Source organism: Microcebus murinus, chromosome 4, assembly GCF_040939455.1.
Source record: "Microcebus murinus isolate Inina chromosome 4, M.murinus_Inina_mat1.0, whole genome shotgun sequence".
NCBI lineage: Eukaryota > Metazoa > Chordata > Mammalia > Primates > Cheirogaleidae > Microcebus > Microcebus murinus.
Genome location: NC_134107.1, coordinates 104,244,739 through 104,264,091, shown reverse-complemented (window position 1 = coordinate 104,264,091; position 19,353 = coordinate 104,244,739). Strand labels below are relative to the sequence as shown.

Genomic DNA, 19,353 nt, shown 5'->3' with positions numbered 1-19,353 from the left:
AACTCTCCATGTTATTCTTCAAAAACAAAATCCAGAATACTAACTAGCAAGTATTGATAATTCAAGTCATTAAAATTTTGAGTGTTCGAAGACTTCTCTTAAATTAGACTCCCCGGTACTATGGTGGTCATAGTGAGAATGAAGTGAAATTCGGGTGAGTTCTGAAATAAATGAAAGTGTTATCTTATTTTCTGCAATGCCCATATTTTCTACTGTAACTAAACCAAATATTTAAAAGCTCCTCTGCTGTTTGAAATTATTTTTCAAGGAAGCAATACCTGTTCTACAACAGAACTGTGTAAACTAATAAGACTTGTGGCTGTGGGACGTAGTCTTTTATATGGCCCCAAAGCCGAGTCATGACTCCCACCTTTATCCTTCTGCCCCTAGCTGTTGCATTTCAGACAAAGGAGTAGTGTGTAGATTAGGGGCTCTTGTTTTAAGTGGAAATGTTGCTAAGTGGTATATTTTGATAGCTACCCATTTTGGCACATCTTAGAACAGCACCAAATACAGCACGATTATTTTCTTGATTAAAAATTACTGGCTCCTTCATTTAGAAAATAGTTACTGACTTTTGTGTCACTCATATGCAAGGTGCAATAACTGAGCACGAGGGGAAGTAAAATAATTGACACAGTCCTTGCTCTGAAGGAACCAATTAAAGGCAAAGGAATTGCCAATCTGTTAAAAATAGTAACAACAACAGCAACAGTATACTCTGCTTAGAAGTTGTTAGCCCAGGATTCTAACAGTGAAAAAAAAAGTTTATTTTTATGGCTGCTTAACTGTAAGCATACTCTAAGAATGGTACCATTTCTAACCTTATTAACTTTCTCAATTATTATGCTAAGTATGATAATGCTGCTAAGGTATCCACTTTTTTTTTTTTTGGCATATTACGGGGGTACAGATTTTAAGGTTTCAATAAATGCCCATTTCCCCCCTCCCCCCAAAAGTCTGAGTCTCCATCATGACCATCCCCCAGATGGTGCACATCTCACTCATTATGTATGTATATACCCGCCCCCCTCCCACCTGCCCAATACCCTATTACTGTAGTACCTATGTGTCCACTTAGGTGCTACTCAGTTAATACCAGTTTGCTGGAGAATATATCTGGTGCTTGTTTTTCCATTCTTGGGATACTTCACTTAGTAGTATGGGTTCCAGCTCTAACCAGGAAAATATAAGATGTGCTATATCACCATTGTTTCTTAGAGCTGAATAGTACTCCATGGTATACATATACCACATTTTATTAATCCATTCTTGGATTGATGGGCACTTGGGCTGTTTCCACAGCCTTGCAATTATGAATTGTGCTGCTATAAACATTCGAGTGCAGGTGTCTTTTTTGTAGAGTGTCACTGGATCATTTGGGTAGATGCCCAGCAATGGGATTGCTGGATCAAATGGTAGATTCACTTGTGTCGCTTTAAGGTATCTCCATATTGCTTTCCACAGAGGTTGAACTAGTTTGCAGTCCCACCAGCAGTGTAGGAGTGTTCCTCTCTCTCCGCAATCACGCCAGCATTTATTGTTTGGAGATTTTTTGATAAAGGCCATTCTCACTGGGGTTAAGTGATATCTCATTGTGGTTTTGATTTGCATTTCCCTGATGATTAGAGATGTTGAGCATTTCTTCATATGTTTGTTGGCCATTCTTCTGTCTTCATTAGAAAAATTTCTGTTCAAGTCCTTTGCCCACTTTTTAATGGGGTTATTTGATTTTTTCTTCCTAATTTTCGTGAGTTCTAAGTATATTCTAGTTATCAGTCCCTTATCGGATGCATAGGATGCAAAACTTTTCTCCCATTCTGTAGGTTGTCTGTTTACTTTCATGACTATTTCTTTGGCTGTGCAGAAGCTTTGTAGTTTGATCATGTCCCATTTATTTATTTTTGTTGCTGCTGTGATTGCCTTTGGGGACTTCTTCATAAACTCTTTGCCCAGGCCAATGTCTAGGAGAGTGTTTCCAACTTTTTCCTCTAGAGTTCTAATAGTTTCATATCTTAGGTTTAAGTCTGTTATCCAGCATGAGTTGGTTTTTGTGAGAGGTGAAAGGTGTGGGTCCTGTTTTAGCCTTCTACAGGTGGCTATCCAGTTTTCCCAGCACCATTCAGATGCTCCGAGTGTCTTTGTTTATCTGAAAATCTACCAGATAACCAGACAGCACCGGGCTCTCTATAAGGGGATGAAGCTCCTTTCAGCGCATGTGGCCACTTCACCCAGTGTAGGAATAAAACTGAGGAGGTGGATGCACGTTGATCGGAATCCAGTTTTTACTATCTTTAATTTTGACAACAGCATTCTCTAGAAACTGCCACTCCCTTTTAAGTTAAAACTGTCTATGGCAGTGCTGTTATTAGGGCTCTCTGTTAATATCCTATTACTAGGATCCAGGAATGATAATGACTTAGTTGTTTCTTAAATAAGGTGTAGAAGTAAACTCCTGATCGAGAGGAGAAAACTAAATATTCTCACAATCAGTAGACCTTCATTCTCTTCTAGAAAATTTGGATTTTCAGGACAAGATTTTGATGAATAAATTTTCTAATATGAATTCCATTTTGTTTGGTATGCATAAACGACCCAAACCTGAGAAGATATGTGTAAATCAGAATATTTAAGAATATAAAATGAATTCCCAAATCTAGTTTTCTCTGATCACTTCTCATTGTAAGAAATAGTTTCACAGACCCTGCGTCAGTACTGGTACATTCTTCCCTATGTCAAGCCCAGTGATATTGTTAGTGTATGTTTCTTAAAGCTTATTTAAGAGGCAGAATGGTTTTGAGCAAACCAGTTAACCTTATGATTTGGTGAAGAAATAAAGAATTATGTACATTTAGAGGCATTTTATTTTGAAAATAATAGGATTTTGTGCAATATTTTTTCTTGCGTCATTTAGTTCATACAAGTATGCACATCTGCTTTCCCGGCAGATGCCTTAAGGTCATGTTTTTCAGTATTTGCCTAAAACCGTATGTAGCAATGTTCTTTGTGATTTCAGAAAACAATGTATTTCTTTATCTTGTTGGCAGGAGAAATGTTCTTGTTTATTTAAAATGATTATGGATATTTGTTATTGTATCATAACTAACTGCCTCAGCAACAATGAATATGCAATAAGAAAATCCTGTACCTTAGATTAGTGTTGACAGCACTGTTACTCTAAAGGAAATGTATATGGTACAAATTGCTGATTCCATGTGTGTACACTTAAGACACTCAGTTCTGCACCACACAAATCAAAATGATGTTTGTAAGCTGATGACCACACGTGTGGGTTGTGACATCCTTTGTGATGAATCTTTGCTAAGATTTATAAAGGGCATTGCCAATACTTTTTGACTGTAAATTAAGTTAATTTTTTGTATGATGTACAGTTTGTTTAACTTTAGAGCTTCTATAGATTTCTACTTTTATTGTACTTGAATGAGGCAGAAAAGCACTGTCAAAACCTGTAGCTCTGGATGCAATACACAAACATACCAAAAAAATAAAGCAAGGTACTGAGCAGCAGTGTTAACAGAATGCTTTACATCCAGAAAGCTATGGTTTATGGTTTTTTTTCCAAGCCACATTTTGGTTAAGTGAAGTGATTGAAGATATACGATTTTCTAACCTTAAAATATTGCAGAATCACAAATGATTACCTCTTTGATATGATGAACCTGTAAGTCCATCTCTTTGTTATTGTAGTTCTCAGATTAAAGACGTGTTGAGGCGCATTAACAAATACACCCTCTGCTTGATTATATGACATTTAGGTCGAGACAAAATGAGGAAACTGTGCATGTTAAATGCATCACATGTCAAGTTGCCATCCTTCAGGTAATGCAAGTCCCATAAGGTTATTTTTGAGAACCATTCGATAATCACATACCAAAAATGAGGTTTCTTCAATCTGTTACACATCAGTGCTTTCAGCAGTGCCTAAAACAGCAGCAAATACGAACTGCATGAGTTCTGTAACTTAAAATGCATAAAGCTTTTTTGCATAAAAGCCACAGAGGGGTTTCAAAATCAAACTTTTTCAAAGCTTATTTCTTTTGCTTTAGATGAAGAACTGTGTTTAGAAGGACGGAAATCCTGAGCTTTTTTTTGCTCAGCTTGGTAGCAGATACCTATAAACACCTGCCCAGCATTGAGATTTGCTTCATTGTTCTTGCATCCTTAAGGCTACAGTAGGAATCATCTCCAAAGCTGACTACTAGGGGCAAGACATTGTGTATAAGAGTATTGCTTTGGGAATTTGAGAAATATGCAAAAATACATTTTGGATGACTATTACCCTAAGGTACCCAACAATGCAGTTATGAAATACAATTGGTCACAGTCAAACTTCAAAAAAAAAACAAAAAACAGCATTGGGTATTTTATACATTGTGCTCTATCCTATAATATTGTGCTGAGATTGATGATTGTGCTGAGATTGATCTTCCCTGGGGTGAGATAGTTGGTAGCACATATTGTGAAGCTAAATAAATGACAGACAAAAACTCAATCAATGAAAGTTATTAAGCCAAGATTTTGGAGGATGCTCCCAGGAAAGACACTAACTGCAGGCAAACTGTGGCTGTTTTTCCGAAGGAGAGGTTGGAACCTTTAACACTTTAATGATGTACAGAAAGAATAAGTGGGGTGGAGGGTAGGGTGCAGTGGGGATTGAGGTGGTGCAGTTGATGAAGAAGTGGTTACATTCCTATGAGGTCTAAGAAATCTACATTTGACATAAAATAAGGGAGTGGGGGAAGCATCAATTACATAGATGTCACTGGGTAGGTGAAAGAATGTCTGATTCTTTCTTATCTCCTGTTCTATAACCTGTAAGATACACTTGTAATTCATTATTAATATAGAATTGGACAGGCTTTAGTTTTAGGTGCTAGACATAGATATAATTTGCATGTCCTTGCTTATGGAAGGTTAGCAAGAAATTCCCTTAATGAATGATATGTGGGACCTGTTCTTCACAGGTGCCTGAGGCTTTTACCTCCTCTTTTACATAAGGAGGTGAGGAGGTGAATCTGAGACTTTGATTTCCTTTTTACAATACGTATAGGAATGATTGAGCTTTATATTCTAATGTGCGGTCTGAGGGGAGTTTATAATGTTTCCAGAGGCTCTGATGTAAATTTATTCATTTCTATATTATCATGAATAACTTTATGTTGAACTGTGAGATTTAGGTCCAGGGAACTTGCATCTTCATTCTTGAAAAATATTTCTGATCTCTCTGTAGTATAGTATGATTGTGCCACTTCTCTTCTATATCCTTAAAACAAATAAATCTTGTTATTTGTTTGACTGATATACTTGCCTAGTATTTCATATCTAATATTTGCAGCAGTTACCAAATTTTGGTACTTTTCCTGGCTGCAAAATGAATGAATGAAGACAAGTGGTTTGAAAAGGAAAGAGAAGTTTATTAATTTGCCAGCAGATGAGGAGGATGGAAGACTCTTGTCTTAAAGTACCAACATCCTCCCTATAAGGAGAAATACAGAGCTTTTAAAGTGAGTTTTCAGCTTTGGACTATGGTGAAGGGAATCTCATGACCTCTGCCTAGACAATTTCTTTGAGCCATCTCCTGCAGTACAAAGAACAAAGAACACTCCACTGCCCCTCTGATTACTGACCTTGGGCAGGTTTTAATCCCCAGAAGAGTAAGTGTTGGGGGTGGGGTGTTTAAAGTGACAACTCATAAAACATTCTACCTTTTTCAGACCACTCCCTCTGTTACACAACTAGCTGGCAACAAGCAAGTGAAAGAGGAACTGTTTTTATTTGTTGGCTAACTGAACAAAGAAGTTATTCTAAGAAACAAATATTTCTTTTTGTTCCATTATAATCTCCCATTTGCCTTTCTTTTCTCTATCCAAATGCTCATTTCTCCAACCAAATAAGTGGGTCTACAGTTATGAGACAGCCATATGAAATCACAGAATTAGTATTTCAGAGTCGGATGGGAACTTAGAAGTGATCTAGTCCCATGGAAGCATCTTCCTTTGATATTTTTTTATGTCTCCTCTCATAAAAAGAGACACTCCTCCCTTAATGAGAGATAATGTCCCAGTGTGATCATTTTAGCCCATGATTTCAGCTGACAGAGCAATAAGATAGGTATCATATGCTTTATCCAGCATGTTATAGAGTGTCACTTTGTAATAAATAAATAGGGGGAGAGGGAAAGATCATCCATATGGTAGAAAACCAATTAGTGTAGTAAGAATGGTTCAATTGGAAAATCATTATTTGGTAAATATCATAATAATACATTCAGGCAAGAATCACTCATGGATGCTAAAACTAGCAGGTAAAAATTTCAGGAGAAATATGATATTTACAGAATTACCAAGTACTCCTCTCTCCCCAAAAAATCATTATTAGGAAGGCTCTTAGCCTGTAAACTGGACCCTTGGGTGAAAAGCGAAGCAACTGGGAGAGAGGAGAAAGATAGGACTAGGTGGAATTACATTTTAATGCACATTGGAGGAAAATTGCCGTGAAAAATTCAAAGAGATTTTCTAAACCATTGTAACCTTACAAGTGTTATTATTTTGTAGTATTGTCATCTGTTTCTGACGAGTGGTAAAATAATTAGAACAACAGTGTGTTCATATGTACACGCGTACATGTGCACATTTGCATGTTCAAAGAATGGAAGAATGGAGGTTATGAAATACAGTTTCAGCATTTGCCTGCCAAAAAGGGAAGAGTGGGAAAGGAAATATGGGTGTTCAAGGATGGAGTGATTGTTGTGTTTCCTAGTTAACAGAACATATACAATTATAACAACGTTTCTATAATGGATAGTTATGGCATTTTTTGATGTTTATGTTAAAGAGATAAGGGAAAACTAAGTTATTATTAATATTTGCATTTTATCCTTTAATGTTGACATGCTTAATATTCCAATTCAATCGTTACTTATTTGAAAGTAACTTCAGTGTCACTAAGTTTTTCTGAAATTGGATTAGTACTTATTTTATTTCTAGTAGAGTGACTAGCTGGTTGCTTCTGAAGTACATTTACAGCATCGCACAGTAGAGATTCTTATATAACAAAGCATTTGTCACTGGAATGTACTGTCACTGGGGCCCAGTTAATATGTTCTAATAGTTCACTGTGTGCTCAGGGTGATGGCTTATAATTTCCACCTGGAGAACTGATGTTCAATCACCTGTGTTGATAGACAAGAATTGAAGGTAAGAAAAGGAAGGTAATAATAATTTTTCCATTATAGAGTTGTGTTTTACTTCTAAAATACAGATTACTTTTTCTTTTTCTCCTTTTCTTTTCTTTTCTTGTCTTGTCTTGTCTTTTCTTTTCTTTTTTCCATCCCTTCCTTCCTTCCTCCTCTTCTCTCCTTCCTTCCTTCCTTCCTTCCTTCCTTCCTTCCTTCCTTCCTTCCTTCCTTCCTTCCTTCCTTCCTTTCTTTGTATTATTTATCCTCTATTTCTTTCCCAAAAGGACTTAATGTGGCTTACAATAAAAGTCATAAATAACTGGTAGGCAAAATATAAAAATAAAGAAAAAAACAAAATCAGAAAAAAAGTAATGAGAATATGTTCATTATAAAATTTAACATCATTTATATAAATAAAATTTACCTATTTATTTCCCTCAGCATTATGAAACACAGGGATTAGAATAAGCAAAATAAGATGCATAGATGTTTATAGATCTTATTATGAAAAAGAAGTAAGCATATACTTTCCCATAGGGAGGCAACTTTATTATTGTTACCTGAATTTAAATGAAAATGTTAACATGATAGAGACAGAGATAAATCAACATTCCTTTTTTTTCCAAGCCTTTTTTAAATAGCCTTTCAGGGGTCCAATAATGCAAGGGAATATCTAGATACCAAAGGAATCTATATACTAGCAAAATCTTAAAATCACACAGGACTGCATGCTATAAAGATATTATCTTGAACATTACTTAAATAATTTTGAGCTTTGTTATTGATTGGAAGAAAATTGGAGATTATAATCTGTAGTAAGGTAGGATTTCTTGAATTTTTTGCCTTTCCTTCTCACTTTCCTGTAAATATAGATGAATGCACTTTTCATTCAGACTATGAGAAAGAAACTGTATTCTCTTAACTCTTTCAAAGTTTAAAGAGCTAAGAAAATTTTGGGGGGGTGTGGTGGAGGGGCTACAGATGTTGGAAGAAAATCCACACAGTGCAATGTCTGCCAAGTGACCCTAAGAATGATATCCATTCTAAAGCCTGGGGGGCATATGAAAACAGACATATTTTAAAACAGCAATGTTAAGTGGTAGATTGGTTTGAAGTACATTCCATTTCAATATGTCTTGGAAGCTGCAGATAACAATTTTTCTTAGGAAATGGAGAATCAAACTTTTTCAAGCACAGATTTAAATTTTCTCATTTATTTTTCAGAGTGAAGCTTCTCTTGGAAAACACATTCTTCAGGGCTGATTTTACATCCTTATTCCTCAGGCTATAGATCAGTGGGTTCAACGTTGGGGTTACAAGATTATTCAATATCTGAACTATAGCACCAAGCAAGGGACTGGGATTGGGTTGTAGGTAGATGATGATCACTGGCCCATAAGCACAAAGAACTGCAGTGATGTGAGCACTGCAGGTGGAGAAGGCTCGTTGCCTGCCCTCTGCTGAGCGAATTTTTGATATGGAGATCCCAATGCAAGTGTAGGAAAAAAGAATGAGAAACAAGCAAATGAGGGACAAAAGACCAACATTTGTTAAACTTACCCTCTGCACTAAAGACGTGTCCTCACAGGCCAGAGGTAACACTGCAGGGATATCACAGAAGTAATAGCCCACCTTGTTCGAGCCACAGTAGGGTAACTGGAAGGTGAGGGAGGTTAGGACAATGGCGTGGACACAGCCACCCATCCAGGTCCCCGTGGCCAAGATGGAGCACACCCTGTGGTTCATGATGACCGTGTATCTCAAAGGAAAACATATGGCAACAAAGCGGTCGCAGGCCATCACCGTGTAGAGGAAACACTCAGTACAGCCCAGGAAATGGTAGAAGAAGAGCTGGGACACGCAGCCTGCGTACGAGATGGTGTGGCTGTTCCCCGAAAGGTAGAAGAGCATCTCAGGAGCAGTTGTCGAAGAGAAACCCAGATCAAAGATGGAGAGGTTTCCTAAGAAAAAATACATGGGCACGTGAAGCCGAGAGGAGGAGATGATAGTTGTAAGGATGAGCACATTTCCCAAGAGTGTGCATAAATACAACGAGGAGAACAGGAACGAAAGGGCCGTCTCTAGGCCCTCTGTCTCAGGGATTCCCAGCAGGATGAACTCAGTCACCACTGTGAGATTTCTCATTTTTATGGAAGAATCAATTCTTGGGTGACTGTGAAAAGAAATGTATGGTTAAATTATTATGCATGTAAATTAGCCATATTCAGATCAGTGAAATGAGAAAACAGCAGAAGATCTGGATATTTACAGAGTGGTGCTTCCTGGGAGAATTGTCTTGATCTGCCTGCTTCATCCTGCACTGGATCTTTCTGCAGTGCAGGTTCTAATTGCAAATGCCTCTCGTTAATAATCTCACCAAGAAGCCTCTCATAACTAGTCAGTCTGTTATCTTCCATTCTTTGAATACACTATTAAATTGCATTGATTCCAAATGCTACTTTGTGATTCTAAAGGGACGAACCTAAATACTTAATGTCTATATAACAAACCAGGTCTCTTCCAAATTTTTCATATTCATCTAAGACAAGTTGTTTACATCAACTCTCTGGAATTTATTTATGATTATGTGAAACACACATATGAAATATAAAGCATCCCCCATTGTCTCCTTGGATATGAGGATCGACAATGAGAAACTAGCCAAAAGAAGGGTCTTGGATGGCTCTTAATGAACAAAAATTACCAGGCCTTTATTCTTTGGAGTCACCATATCTTACTATACACGAATAGCTAGTAGCCTCAGTGCAGTCTCTAAAGTCTGTACTTGTCTAACCAGACCCAAGTTAAGCAACACCCAAATTTTGTGGCAGTGGAAGGTACAGAGGTAGGAGTAGTAAAATCTCCTTTCCAAGTTTCATATTTTTAAAAAATTTGATACATTTTTCTTCTTCTTTTAACTTTTCCAATACAGTGAGATCTCTAAAGTGAGATCAACCTATGTATTCTAGTACCTAAGACCCTATCTCTGTCTCTATTTATTTACATCTAATGATTTGTCTGTAAACAATTTTTTTCCTGGTGATTGTGAGGGGAGGGAGGGAGTGGGAGCCCAGATAAAAGTGAAGGGCAACATTTGAGCACTTACCTGGAAAACAAGGAACATAACTGGCTGGTGCTAGTGAGTGTCGTGTTCCCTTCCTTCCCCAGCAGCAGGAAGGAGCTTCCCCCGCCTCAGTTCCCATCAGCCTGCATGTAGGTATCCTGAATTCTTCGTTTTTGGTTACTTTAAAATAGAATGTCACAAATTTAAATGTGCTTTAGCTTCCTTATAGTGATTTCCTGTCTCACTCCAGGAACTGCAACAATTCCCAAACACAGGAGATTTTTAAAAGCTTTGGTCTTCCTTTGGGTATTAATACTCCAAGTTAAGAACCTAGTGAGCAAGGGAGCAATTAACTGCTATACTTGCTATAATTGGACCTTAGAAATAAATGAGAGAGTGAGAGAGAGAGAGAATCTGATTATTATAATTTCCTTTGTAAAATATACTTCAGTGGAATAGCAATTTTTTAAAAAATGCATTTGACACATACATCACACATATTTATGTGTATATTTTTATATTTACTGATTTTTCATGTGTATGTAATGTTTTTATGCCTAAATGAAACCTGATTTTACTATATGGTACCAACAGTGTTGGCTTATTGCAAGCAATAGTAATGGGGGTAGCTCAGAGAATCAAAGAAACCATGAAAAACTAGGCCCAGCAAGGGCAGGGACTGGGGCAGCCCCAGGGACATTGCTGTAAGAATTTATCGAGCAGCCTCTGGTCCCCCATCACATGCTTTAGCCTTGGATCAAGATTCAAATCTGATTTCCTTGGCTGATTCACATGTCTACCCCTGTGACCAGGGACAGGATACAGTGGGATGGAGATGGGCAGTTCTCCAAAGGGTAGAGGAAGTGGAGAGAGACTATTGCCAGGAGAAAGAGGGAAGAAATGTGCTAAGAGGACAAAAATAATTTTAAGCTATCTCTCAAAGTATCTGTCCTATACTACTTGGCATCTATTAAAGCTTCCAAGATAAATGCATTGAATACTCAACAAATACTGGGGGAGTAGAATAGCAAATTCCTCACTGAGTGCACTCACTTATTTATGCATACATGAAATTCATTTATTTCAATAAATATTGAGTGCCATTATATGTCAGGCATTAATTATTTGCCAGGAGAGATAGAAAGTTGGGGGCAGGAGGAGGTAAATCAGACATAGTCCCTCTGCTTAAAAAAACTTATAATCTATCTGGAAGAAAAAGAATATTTACTGTCTTATTTAAACCTCAAAACTGTGATGAAGTTTTCTACAGAAAAGGAAAGTAAGGTTCAAAAAAGTCAAATAACTTGCCCCAAATCATGACACTTACTCTGGAAGGAATTGAGAGTTGGCCTCTTCTTTAGGACTTTTGACCATAAAGTTTCTATTAGGTTTACTTAGAGTGGGAACCCAAAAAGTATGTATAGGACAGAATGTGGTAAATGGAAAACTTCGGCTTGTAAAACAATAGCCCAGGAGCCTGGAGAGTCCAAAGGTTGTAAATCTAGCAGCAGCGCTGGCATTCCTATCCCCCCTGATAAGGAGGAAGCTACTGCCCCCTCCCCTATCTCTGCAGGTGTCACTCATCCCCCCTCCCTGAAAAACCCTCTATAAAACCCAAGGCTTTCCCCTCCCTCATGGTGGATGTTCTTTTGGCCTCCACCCCTCTGCACCCAGATGCTTAAAACAAACAGCATTTTGCTCCACGTGAGGCTTCGTGTCTCCCTCTCAGCTTCAGATCTAACAGTTTCCAATTGTGTAGTTTCAGTGTTTGGGGAATGTTAGGTAGTTACACCATTCCAAATACATATGGAATTTTTATGTAAAAATTAAGCAAGGATTTTGTTGCACATCTAATTAATGATAAAAGGATACAAAAGTTGGCCAGGAGCAGTGGCTCACACCTGTAATCCTAGCACTCTGGGAGGCCGATGTGGGCGGATTGCTCAAGGTCAGGAGTTCGAAACCAGCCTGAGTAAGAGCGAGACCCCGTCTCTACTATAAATAGAAAGAAATTAACTGGCCAACTAATATATAGAGAAAAAATTAGCTGGGTATGGTGGCGCATGCCTGTAGTCCCAGCTACTTGGAAGGCTGAGGCAGAAGGATTGTTTGAGATTGAGGTTGCTGTGAGCTAGGCTGACGCCACGGCACTCACTCTAGCCTGGGCAACAAAGCGAGACTCTGTCTCAAAAAAAAAAAAAAAAAAAAGATACAAAAGTTAATTCTGTCATCCTATTTATCCTTGATTATCTTTAACGTTTTGAAGCATGACTTGAAAAAATATTTTGTACAAATAGAAACGATGATAAATAAACCTATAAATAGAAAGTAAAATCCCATTAAGTTTACCTTGGTCTGGTAAAAATTTATTCAGAGAAGATAAATGTCATGGACTATTTTAGATGTTCAACCGGAATTTTTTAGAATTAAAGAGGCATGTGCTCAATTAGTGTGATGATCATAGTGAAAATACTCATGAAAATACATTTTGAAAAGGTCAAATGTTCTCAGCGGCAATAGCTGCTACAGAATAAATAGTGGCAAGATCACAATAGGGCATACTTTAATAAAATAACTCAAACATATTCTTGGTTTTGCTCATATTTCTTTTCCTCCAGAAAGTGTAAAGATGTTCCAGAATTATCATAAGTAAAAAAGATGTAATTGCAAGTTGTATTTTATCTTCATTTTTAAGCAAATGTTCGATGTTTGATTAGGTCTTTGTGCTAAATGTAGATTCCATATGTCTTGAGCATGTCAAGTATTTACATTTAGTAAAATTATAAAGAAGTTATATTTATTTTAACTGCCAAATAAAAATTGTACATTTTTATGGTGTGCAACATGTTCTGAAATACATATACATTGTGGAATGGCTAAATCATGCTAATTAATGTATGTATTATCTCACATACTTATTTTTTGTTGTGAGAACACTTAAAATCCACTCTCTTAGCCACTTTCAGGTATTCAATACATTGTTAACTATAGTCACCATGTTGTACAGTAGATCTCTTGAACTTACTCCTCCTGTCTAACTGAAATTTTATATCTCCCCACCATCCCTGGTAACTGTCATTCTATTCTTTTTCTTCTATGAGTTCAACTGTTTTAGATTCCACATACAAGCGAGGTCATGTGGTATTTGTCTTTCTGTGCCTGGTGTATTTGACTTTGCATAGTGTCCTCCAGGTTCATCTATGTTGTCACAAGTGAGAGGATTTCTTTCTTTTTAAAGGCTGAATACTATTCCATTGTGTATATACACCACATTTTCCTTATCTATTCATCCGCTGATGGGCACCAAGGCTGTGTCCATGTCTTGGCTGCAGTACGCATGGGAGTGCAGGCATCTCATAATCATACTGATTTCAAAGAAATATAGGTTCTTAAATTTGTCTTTTATTTACATTTTATGCAGCAAAATTATGTACTCAGGATTTCTATTTTCTCTACCAGATGAATGTTTATTAAGGAAGTTATCATGCAAAAAACACTTTACGCTTTAGGAAATTTAATTTATTAAAGGCTATCGTATTCACGAAGGCTTGCGATGCATACAGCCCTGTGCTCAGTAACAAGGATCATGTGGAAAACTAGGTGATGGAGGGGTATTGATCTAGGCTCTCTGTGTTGGACAGAGAAGGGTACAGAATAAGGAGAACTAGTGGGGGGAGAAAGTTACTCTCCCTCTCTCTCCTGTGTCAGCTTTCCCTCCTGTAACAGGTAGATAAATCAGGTAGCTCCTGTACTACAGTACAGGTTCTATGGCCTCCAATTCAACCAAGAAAGAAGAGTCTCCACTTGGGCTCAGGTTAAGCCGTATTTCCACTCACCGTACCAGCGAGCTCTGTGATGGGGAATGTGGAGATCTTGCTGGTCTTTTCATACCCCACTTGCTGGTGATTCCTGTTTTCATTCTTTGTGAGTCAGAACCTAGGAGCTGAGTAGAAGTCTTAGGCCCTAAAGCCATGTCAGTAGTCATTCCAACAGGGAATGGGAGAAATACCATGAAAGAAAAGTAATCAAGTTGCTAGCAGATGCTTGAGGGAGGCGATAATGAATTTGTAGTGTTGCAAAACTGCCTGGCTTGTGATTTTTCTCTGGAAAAGCCTAGCAGGGTGCGTGCATGAGTGCAGCAGGCGGATGAGCCCACTGAAGACTGGGCAGGGAGACATGATGGAGAGAAGGGTTTGAGCAATTTGGAACTAATTTTACGAATGGTTAAGAAATCTGAACTCCATAACTGAGTAAAGCCAAGAAAGCTACCAAGAGGAGAGAAAATCATGTGAATGAATTAGAGGTTTCAGTGAAGTCAATTTAACATTTGTGAGGTCAAACACTTATTAGCAGCTACCATGATGGTCCCAAACTGCCATGTCCTGATGAATAGGAATTAGCTGTGGTCTCTGCCCCAATGAGCTTACTTTAGTAGAAGAGAGGCATTAATCAAATAATCATACCTACAAATTATAATTAGTTAATGTGGTAAGTGCTAGGAAGAGAAATTCAACAGATTGAAAAGTTATAACAGGAGAATATTTGTGCCCTACTCATATTCCTCTTTCGTGTCAGTGAGTACATATTTACATCATGATTTGTGTGGCTGGGTGACGTTTCTTAAAGGTAGGGGTGGACTTCCCTGGGAGGAATACAAAAAAGGTTATTCCAGCTGAGATCAGAAGAGTAAGAATGCAGGAAAGATGAAGGCAAAAAAAAAAAACCAAAAAACTTTTTAGGTGGGGTAATAGCTTGTGCAAAGACTTTGTTGGAAAGAATCCTAGAATATTTGAAGAACCCGAGGAAAGAGAGGAAAAAACTTGAGATAAATCTTGAGAGGCAGAAAAGCAAACTACGCCTCAGGGCTCTGTTGGTCACTTTAAAGATTGTGGTCTCTATATTAGAAGGTTCTAAAACTTTACGGCAGTTTTAAGCAGAACTGTGTTTCAGTATTTTGTAGGAGAGCGAGAGAATAGGAGAGGCAATCCTAGCTCCCGTGGGGAGAGCACCTGGGGGAAGCAAACGCACGTTCAGGGAGACAGATAAGGAGGATCATGGGCTATGGGATTTTGAGGTACTTGGTCAGGAAAAAAGAGAAAATATAGTCCGTAGGTCAAAGAAATACTACTAGGAATGTGTGTAGATTGAGGCCCTACTTTATCTCCATGTGATGATACCAAAACAGAAATTCCTTTTTTGCTTTTTAAGTCTCTGTACCGAATGTGCATTAAGTAGCACACTTGGATTCTAATTATCAGGAAAAGCCCCCACACAATGTCTTCTGGGAACACACAGATCAGGACCAGCAGAGGAGGGTGACAAATGAGAACGAGAATAATAGAACCCACTCTGTGCGATTAGAATGTTTTCTTACAAATGAGTTTAGGCATAATCTCTAATGCCTCACAAATTCTAGCATAATAAATACTATAGCATGAGATTCAGAAATGATTGTCTAGTTTTTTCTCCTAAGGAATTACTCTGGATTTCTTTCCCCTTTAAAACTTTCTGGTTTAGATAATCAGCCTCATTTGATCCCATATTGAGATGTCCTTTTATCCCTCTTGAATATAGCTTTTTTAAAAAAAGTTACAAACTCATTGCAAAATAATAAAAATAACACAAAAAGTATAATTAAGGAAAGAAAAAATTCCCCAAAATTAGATTTTTCATTTTTAACATTTGGGTACATACATCATTTTAATTGTCCATTTATGTACAGACACATTTCTATGGGGATGAAGAAAATAAGATATAAGAATTCACAATCTTTTTAGTGCTTTCAACTGCTATGGAATTCTGTCTTTGACTGGTAGATTCCATAGATCTTTCTTTTATAGAATTAGTGAATTGATAAGGGACGAATTGGAGAAGCTAGGAGGGAAAGGTTAATGAAAAATAGAAAAGAAAGAGTGACTTGTAGAAAACAAAAAGAAGGGTTAGAGAAAGAAAACTGATGAGGATAAATTAAAGCCAACGTTAGCTAAGAGAAGAGACTTTTGGAGGACTTGAAGACAGAAATAAGAAATAATGTAGAATTCATCTCATAGATCAGAATTATTGAAAGAAAAAAAAAGTTGGGATAAGATTTTTTTTTGGTGGTGTGGAAGGTCAAATATTTATTTTTACAGTTCAGCTAAGTTGCTGTTTTGTGTATAGCTATGTGCAGATCTGAGATGGAATTCAGTATATATCCATAAAATAAATGACTTATGGAAAATTACCTAACATCCCTAAACCTTGTTTCATCTTCTAGAAAATGATCTCACAGGACTCTGATGTAGATTAATTAGATAATATATGCAAGAAGTTACACAATGCCTGGTTAGGAGTAAGGATTGAATACATGGTAACTCATTATTATTCAGGGTATATCTCCTGAAATACTACCTTGGGTGACATTTCTCACTCTTTCTGTGTCCATGCTGAACAGGTATAAACAGTGATTTGAGAGAGCTCAACAGTAGATGTAGTTATAAGAAAAAGGAGAGAATTGGTAAAGTCAAAAACCATAGAATATGTGAAGATTGGATAAGCAGCCTTTTTCTTTAAATTGTGGTAAAATACACAAAGCATAAAATTTAACTTGTTAACCATTTTGAAATGTGCAGTTCAGTAGTGTTAAGCATATTTAGGTTGCTGCTCAGCTAATCTCCAGAACTTTTTCATCTTGCAGATCTGAAACTCTAAACCCACTAAACAACACCCCCCACCCTCAATTCCCTTCCAACATCCCCAACCCCTGGCAACAACATTCCTCTTTCTTCTTCTATGAATGTGAGCACTCTAGCTACCTCATATAACTGGATTTATACAACATTTGTCATTTTGTGACTGGTTTATTTCACATTGCACAATGTCCTCCAGGTTCATCCATGTTGTAGTAGGTGTCAGAACTTCTTCCTAAGTCTGAATAATAATACTCTGCTGTGTGTATATCACATTTCGTTTATCCATTCATTGTGGATGGGCACTTGGGTTGCTTGCATCTCTTGGCTATTCTGAATAATGCTGCTTTGAACATTGGTGCACATGTATCTCTTCAAGACCCTGCTTTAGGTCCTTTTTACATATCCACAGAAGTAGAATTGCTGAATCAAATGGTAATTCTATTTTTAATTTTTTTTTGAGAAAACACAATGTTACACCTTTTTACATTCCCATTAATAGTGTCTAAGCTTCCAATTTCTCCCATCATAGCCAGTACTTACTATTTCCTGGGTTTTTTAATAGTAGCCATCTTAATGGGTGTGCAGTGTTATCTTATTGTGTTTTTGATTTGCATTTCCATAATGATTAGTGATGTTTAACATCTTTTTAAATGCTTGCTGGTCATTTGTATATCTTCCTTGGAGAAATATATATTTAAGTCCTTTACTCATTTTTCAATCAGGTTATTTGCTTTTTTGTTGTTGATGGGGTCAGATTTTAAGATGTGGTATTCATGTGTGTTTTAAGATGTGGTGTACATAATTACGTTTATGTATGTACGTGTGCATGTGTGTTTTAAATAAAATCTTATGTTAGATGATTTGAAATACAGAAAAGATTTAAATTGTCTAATAAAATTTTTGGCAATATGAGTCATTGCAACACTGATTTAGAAAGGACCAAAAAAAGTGGTCATTCAGCTTCTGGCTTTCATATATCTTCAATTCTGCTTAAATGAGGATATATACTTCAATTAGGGCATGTTAATGTATCCTGTATCCTAATTACTTCACTCATGTTCCTCTATGCTAATCAATATGCAATTACATTATAATTGAATGGCTAAGTGGTATTTATTCATTCATTCAACAGCCCTACACTGGAAGCTCACTATGTCACTGGGCTATGTCCTGTGGATATAACAGTGAATAGGACACACGTAATCCCTACCCTTATGCAGCTGTCCATTGTCTGGAAGAGAAATTCATTGAATAGGTAAGTACCCATGTGGTGAGTATCTGTCCCTAAACACTATCCAGACTTTACCAGATATCGTGGCATGTAGGTTCTCCCACCAACATCCAGCATTAATAGAAAGGCAAACTGATGTTATTACTACAGTTGCTTGGATCTAACATATCATCTAGGATAGATGTCTCCAAAGCATGGGAATACTACTCTGTGAGATCTTCAGCTTTTGCCAGTCAAGTTAAGAGGGGCCATAGAATCCTCACTTAGCACCTCAGGCCATTTACCTATGCTTGATTGACCTTCCTTTTGTCCTATTTACCTCGTGATTTTTGTAAGGGAAGCAACTTTTTTTTTTTAATTTTATATTTTCAATTTCTTGTTTTCTTTTAATGGTTTCAAATAGGATGAAAACTCTTGGAAGCAAAAATGGAACACAAAAACTACACATAACAAAAATGTCATGAAAACTAACAGCTGGTGTGTCTTTGGGATCCCAGGTAAATAGTACCCCTTCTTTCTCCTTGGATTCTGAGAAAATTGAGAAATAGTTATCAACTCCAGTCTTGTTAGAAGCCAAGTTGGAAAATGTACCTTGATGGGAGAACAAAATAAGCGCGTTGGTTGAACTCCATAATTAGGCCATCTTCAGCAACACTGCATGGGAAGGCTTCCCTGCTGACTTTACACTAAAGAGTGGCACCATGGTACAGTAGGAAAACCATAACACAGTAGGAGGAGTTAAGAGGGTTTTGGCCTCAGCTTGGCTTTACCATAACTTCATGTGTTACAAAGGCAAAACACTTATTGCTGTATCTTAGTGCTACCAACAACTACAGGTGGGAACAATGGGTACCAGGACAGAATAAATTAAAATATTAGTAAAGTCCATACAGCCATTTCTCGACATCCTCAGGGGATTAGTCCAGGATCCCCGTAGATATCAGAATCCAAGGATGCTCAAGTCCCTTATTTAAAATGGTATAGTATTTGCATATAACCTATGTGTATCCTCCCATATACTTTAAACAATCTCTAGATTTCTTATAATACAAATATAATGCCTACACATCACTTCATTCAAGAGGCTTCAGAGTAGTACTCATGTGGGGCAAGTTCAAGTTTTGCTTTTTGGAACTTTGTAGCATTTATTCCCTGGATATTTTTGTTCTGTGGTTGGTTGAATTCATTA

At 37.2% G+C, this 19,353-nt stretch overlaps 1 protein-coding gene across 1 annotated transcript; it reads right to left on the bottom strand.

The window, feature by feature from the left end:
- Window positions 1-8,407: 8,407 nt before the first annotated feature.
- On the bottom strand, window positions 8,408-9,343 carry LOC142870507 (putative olfactory receptor 10D4). The gene has a single exon (XM_076001339.1). The coding sequence runs from the start codon at window positions 9,341-9,343 to the stop codon at window positions 8,408-8,410; it is 936 nt and encodes a 311-aa protein (XP_075857454.1).
- Between the last annotated feature and the right edge of the window lie 10,010 nt (window positions 9,344-19,353).

What these genes read in the sequence shown, in the direction of transcription:
- LOC142870507 (XM_076001339.1), bottom strand. Translation starts at nt 9,343, where the DNA reads ATGAGAAATCTCACAGTGGTGACTGAGTTCATCCTGCTGGGAATCCCT.